The sequence below is a fragment of the Poecilia latipinna genome, unplaced genomic scaffold (assembly GCF_001443285.1).
Source record: "Poecilia latipinna isolate Pla-1442-1.1 unplaced genomic scaffold, P_latipinna-1.0 Scaffold17, whole genome shotgun sequence".
In the NCBI taxonomy this organism is placed as follows: domain Eukaryota; kingdom Metazoa; phylum Chordata; class Actinopteri; order Cyprinodontiformes; family Poeciliidae; genus Poecilia; species Poecilia latipinna.
The window spans coordinates 186,061-192,073 of record NW_015112633.1 but is presented as its reverse complement, the minus strand read 5'-3'; the positions used below and the strand labels follow the sequence as shown (position 1 = coordinate 192,073).

The following is a 6,013-nucleotide window of genomic DNA, read 5'->3' as shown; positions in this document are numbered from 1 at the left end:
TGTGGATGAAAATGGAGTGATTTTAGTAGACTAATATTGCCACTCCTTCTCAGTTTGCAAATAGTTCTCATTATGGTTCACTGGAGAGCAAAAACCTGGACAATGGCTTTGGAACTGTTACCAGACTCATCATCTCAAATGTACAGTTTGATCAGAAACGGAATGACATAAAGTTCAGAAAAATGTGACTTTAACAAAGTCTGCTGCTCCTAGAACAGTTTTGCTCAAAGTCGATCCTCGAGGGAGGACTATAACATCTCTATCTGGTGGTAGTAACAAGCTTTTCAGCATGTTAGTGTTCTTCTTAGGCCTTCTAATGAGCCATCATTTGATCCAGGTGTATTAAACCAGAGAGAACTAAAACATGCACGATGCCGGGCCTTTAGGACCGACTTTGGACACCCCTGTCCTAGAAGAAGCAGAAAGACAAGAGCTTGCACCAATGAGCATCAGGGCCCATGGTTTTAAAGTTATGACCTCATTAGCCCCAGATTGAGGCCATATAACGTTAAATCCACACAGAGGAGGTTAGGAGGGATGAAATGTTCTTGTTTTCCTCAGCGCACTGAAGCGCGTTTTTCAAGGTAAATATTCTTTCTCCAACATGAGGCAGGTCTTTGTTGTTTACCAAGAGGTAAAGAGGCGGAAAAGTGAGGGGGATCTGAACTGGTTTCCATGTCAAACACTTCAATTCACCATAGAAACTCAGATCTTAACGCGGAAACTTTATTAAACTGTGATGGTGGATTGATAAGGGCCGAATTTCTATCGGCCTCTTTTTATTGTGGGCACCGGGCGGGCTGACAGAGGTAAATTGCTCTTTTAATTAAAGCAATGCACCAGGGGAAATTGCTGTCTGAATATTGTCTCAGAGATGGGGGCCAGTGACAGTTGCCTGGAAACTTCAATCTGTCCACCCGCATTTATTCCAGATCCCAGTTATGAGATAAAGTTTAATAAAAAATCTTTTGCTGCGCCACCGCCGAAATGAAACCCAAGCCTTTCTGAGCATCTGAACACAATGAGACAGGACCGCGGAGGAAACCTCATGTTCAACATGTATCTCTCAGGTTTGTCCCGTTAGGAATTAGTCAAACAGGCTTTTATGATAGAATTGGTTGGATGTTCGCAGCGCCGTGGAGTCCAGCAGAAGAAGATGTTCGGTTTCCAGGCCGGAGCTTTGCTGAGCCGCTTCCCTCTGAAAGCCCGTCTGCTCTTTTGTCGGAAATCGGAAATCCTTTTTCCTGGACGCGTTTCCTGGCTTCTTGCAGGGGGGACCGCAAGGATGACATGCTTCACGCACTGGACTCTGACTGCACGCACCAGAAAGCAATAGGATTTCATCCCATTTGCGCATTTATGAGTCTATTTTTTTGTGTGAATTGGTGCAAAATAGTCCACTTTAAATATTACTTAAAAATTGAACACCCTTTTAAAAATTAGGAGGGATTTGTTGTGTTTTGAGGATTTAAATAAATTATTGAGTTTTTATGCTTTTCCAGATATTGTTGTATTTAATGCATTTTTTTTGTCAGTTGTGTATTCATTTCATTCGTTATTCTTATTCTTCCTTATTCTTCTTAATATCCAAACCAGATTGTTATCTAGAAATACATAGCTTAGGGGAATTCCATAAACTATTTTGTGATATTGTAAATGAATATATATTTGATGTTCATTTTTCTGTTTTGACTTCAGATCCAACAGAGAATCTGTTGAAAGAAAGCAAAGGAACATCTTGGAGTCCAATAAATGCCGGAGTGCAAAAAGGTAAGAACCCAAAATAATAATAATAATAATAATAATAAATTTATTTGTTACTTTATTTCATTGCTTGTGTGTTATGCTTAGAATGCTATTTTAGTGAAAATGCATATCAAATATTAGCTGAGTAATAAAATATGGATTCTTAAAAAAAGAAAGAGTAGTAGATAGTACTTTATTTTGCTATCATAACGATTAATAAATTATGTGTTGTAAATACATATTTGATAAATATCGTTGAAAAATAATTATCTACTTCTAAATAGTAAACTATAAATGTTTATTTGTCAAAAGTACTACATTCAATTTGAAAATATATTTGAATACATTTTTATTCAAGAAAATATTGAAAATTAAGAAAGATAGAAAGACAGAACAAAAGAGAGAGGGAAAAAAGAATGAAAGAAAGAAACAAAATAATAAAAAAAACATTTATTTTAAGCTGAAATATCCGACATCAGTATGATTGACATCAGATTTTCTCTGATTTGATGACACACCGTTCATCTCTCAAACTAAATAAAATATATATATTTTATGTAATAGAAGTGGAATCTGGGGAGAATAAAGCCCAGAATGACTGTAAGACCTCAAATGGAATGCTGTTGCTATACAAGAACTGAAATCTAGTTTCTTTTTTTTCTCCACTAGTGAGATTAAGGTCTTCTGTCATGAATATTTCTTTGAGAACACAACATTGACTGTCGCGCGCGCGGGCGTGTGAGTGTGTGTGTGTGTGTGTGTGTTTTATCCTTCCTCTGTCTGCAGGCAGCGGACAGATCCAGCTGTGGCAGTTCCTTCTGGAGCTCCTCTCGGACAGCACCAACGTGTCCTGCATCGCCTGGGAGGGCACCAATGGGGAGTTCAAGCTCATCGACCCGGATGAGGTGGCCCGGCGCTGGGGGGAGCGGAAGAGCAAGCCCAACATGAACTACGACAAGCTGAGCCGGGCGCTGCGCTACTATTACGACAAGAACATCATGACTAAAGTCCACGGCAAGAGATACGCCTACAAGTTCGACTTCCACGGCCTGGCGCAGGTGTGCCAGCCGTCCACCACGGAGCAGGCCATCTACAAGTTTCAGGGGAACTTCTCCCCGATCCCCTTCTCCGGCATTTCCAAACTGAATCTCGTCACGCCCGGCGTGGGTCCCTCGGGTTTCTCCTACTGGCCCGGCTCCCCTCCGGCGGCCCTTTACCACAGCCACAACCTGCAGCCCACGGGGCCCTTCGGCACCGTGTCTCCGTCTCACATCAGCTGCGTCAACAACATCAACAGTCTGGCCAACATCAACAATCACTACAACTGACTCCTGTTGCACATTCCATGCCAGACTTGGAATAAATAAATAAACACGAACTGGTTTTTGTTTGCGCCCCAAATGTTGAGTAATTTCACCACGATTTGGACAAGATTTCTGAAAAACGACATTTATCTTATTTCACTCAGCAAACCTGCCTTATTCCACAGATAGCCTTGTAAATTTTGGACTGCATTTTATCCCGGTATCGGTAAATTATTCATTAGAATCAAAAAATGAACATTACGTCCTATTTTTTTATATTCCCCAATTTGATTGTAGATGGTCCTTGTAGATATGAAGTAAATAATTTCCTATAACTTGAATCAATCTGATCATTTGTTCAGACTACTGCGTAGAAACAACCAAGATGTGTGTTAAAAACTAACAAAAATTAGTTTGACTATGCTTTAAATCGTTTTTCACTCAAATGAATATTTAATAAATTAATAAATTAGAAAAGCCGCCTATCATTTTACACACACTTCTTTTCTGCGCAAAATGTCATTTTTTTTTTAAATATGAAATTTCTGATCTCCACTCAACAAATTTTGAATTTCAGAAATCAACAAACTTTTATCTGTGACAAGGTGTTTCTTGTTAGAGAACATAGCCATTAGATGTTCCAATAAAGTGCTAAAAGAGTTGTTTTCTCTTTTATTCCTTTAAATTGTTTCTGTCTTTTCGATCCTCGCCCCTTTATACATTTTGGTCGATCGGAACGCTACCGACTCTTTCAGATGCGAAATGGAGACACCTGCCAAAGGGAGGTTTACTGTCCATGAGCCATTTCGGACGTAAAGTATTTTTTTTCCTACTCATTACTCTACAGTGAGAAAATGTGCTTTTATGATTTCAATAAATAAAATTAGGAATATGACTAACGTTTTTATCTTAGTCACATTCATATTTATCCAGAGTTGAAGGGTAACAGAACCACAATCATAAGTAGATATAGGATTGAAATTTACAATAAAACAAAAAATAATGCCTAAGCTCTGAATGATTGCTGTAAATATTTATATTTAAGATACACAAAAATAATATTTACACCAGTTTGTGAATCGAGATAGCAATTGAGAATTGAAACTATCTTGGACAGACTAGGTGGAAAATGAACTGGTGATTTCCCGATGTTTTCCCTCCCGCTCTGAGTTAATTTTTTTAACGCTATTATGGTAGATCTCTGGCGCCACCTTGTGGTGAAGAATCGGGATTTTAGGACTTGAATTTGAGGTTCAGACTGTAAAAAAAAAAAAAAAACTCAGACGACATTGACAAATGACTACTTGCTTAAAAATCGCACTATACTAAAAAATATTCATAATTGTAAGCTTTTCTTTTTACCTGCAAAACAATTTCAAGCAGCACCGCCACGTAATATGTGTGATTTAGACAGGATGACATGGTTGAATCAGTCTGACGATTTTACTGTTTTAACTGAATTCATTTGAAATATGTTGTGACAACAGGCAAAATTCCATTTAGTGGAATTTGAATTGAATAAAAAAAAATCTAAAAAAAGGGGGGGGGGGGAAAGAAAGGAAAGAAAAAAAATCACGTTTATAAATAAATGTTCGGATCAGGAGGAAACTGAGTACTTCCCGATGTTCTTCCGTCTTATGACTTTGTAAAGTGCCAAAAGGAAAAAAAAAAGATATTTAGATTAGAGAAGATAAACAGTTAAAGCGAACCATTTTTGCCGACAATCAGATTAATAAACAGTGAACGTTTGACTTTTCTTAGCCTTCTTAATACATAAGAGTGAGCTAGTCTAATGATCGAGACGATATTTCTGACAGAGCCTAGATTTGTGTTATTGAGAAATATAGAGTCTTTGCTATTGGGAAAACCAGTCAATGGTTAAAATAATTATTTAAATAAGAATTACTATTGTTTTCAGCCGATGCTCCCCTCCAGAAAACAGAACATTCATCCAGGTGAGAGAAAACACTGAGAGAAAACATAAAGTTAACAGTTGAAATAACAGCAAATAATGCAAACTGGACCACAGAAGAAAAGGAAAGGTGGCCAGTTTGTCCTTTCCCATTAGCCTATGGCAGGAGAAGAGCTCAGGATAACTTAAGCTGCTCTAACCATAGGTTTTATAAATAAGGAAAGTTTCAAGCCAAGTGTTTAAAGTAAGCAGAGTTTGAGAGAGAGTGATTATTAAGAAAAAAAAATCTGTTTTTAATTTAACAGGAACATCGAAGAGAAACTAAAGCAGAATATGATACCAAGTCCAGAAGTAGCAGAAAATAAATAGCTACTTCATGACTTGGCTACAGTTCAGAGTAAATACAATTCAGCATAACAAAGATGTGACTTTGTTCTAAATCTCAAACAAATTTCCAGAAACTGTGAAACAACTGAAACACTGAATTCTTTTAAATCAAGTCTAAAAACCAGCCTGTTTTAGAGTTTCTTTTGAACCATAATAAATGGAAGACTGACCATTACACAATATTTGATGTGCATTGATGAATGATTGTTCCTGGTTTTACAATGGGTGACTGTATGATGTTTTTATGATATTTTAATGTTTTCACGAATAAAAACACTTTGTTTGATTGATTAACTGTCTCTTTTAGAACGAAGTCATAAATATTGAAATGTATTTATTTTGTAGTGAATGCCACTTTTGGTTGTGCCTTTAAAGAGTCTATAAGATAATAGAGCATTTAAATTCAGGTTTTAATCAGCTGGACATTTTTCTTGACCAGGTTTACTAGTTTAAGAAATTGTTGGAGCTGCTGCTTCCAAAAGTTACATTTTCCAGAAGTTTCAAAGTGCAACAATGACTCCAGTCGGCCATGCGGGGGCACCATCGCTCTTCTGCTGCCACAAATACACCTTACATAACTAAGTGATCAAAGGACTGGATTAATGCAGAGTGCAGAAGCTGTTGCAAATAGCAGATTAACCCTTCACCTCGTTATATGACAGTT

At 37.4% G+C, this 6,013-nt stretch overlaps 1 protein-coding gene across 2 annotated transcripts; it reads left to right on the top strand.

Annotated features, from left to right (window-relative positions):
• The first annotated feature begins 347 nt into the window (after positions 1–347).
• On the top strand, positions 348–4,328 carry fev (FEV transcription factor, ETS family member). 2 transcript variants are annotated; one of them, XM_015034190.1, is made up of 3 exons: positions 348–1,070; positions 1,699–1,770; positions 2,533–4,328. In XM_015034190.1, exons 1-3 carry the CDS (start codon positions 1,022–1,024, stop codon positions 3,072–3,074), a joined length of 663 nt encoding a protein of 220 aa, XP_014889676.1. In that variant the 5' UTR covers positions 348–1,021; the 3' UTR covers positions 3,075–4,328. The 2 variants fall into 2 exon arrangements, with proteins under 2 accessions (XP_014889676.1, XP_014889666.1); XM_015034180.1 differs by lacking the exon at positions 348–1,070 and having other exon boundaries at positions 1,504–1,770.
• Positions 4,329–6,013: the final 1,685 nt, after the last annotated feature.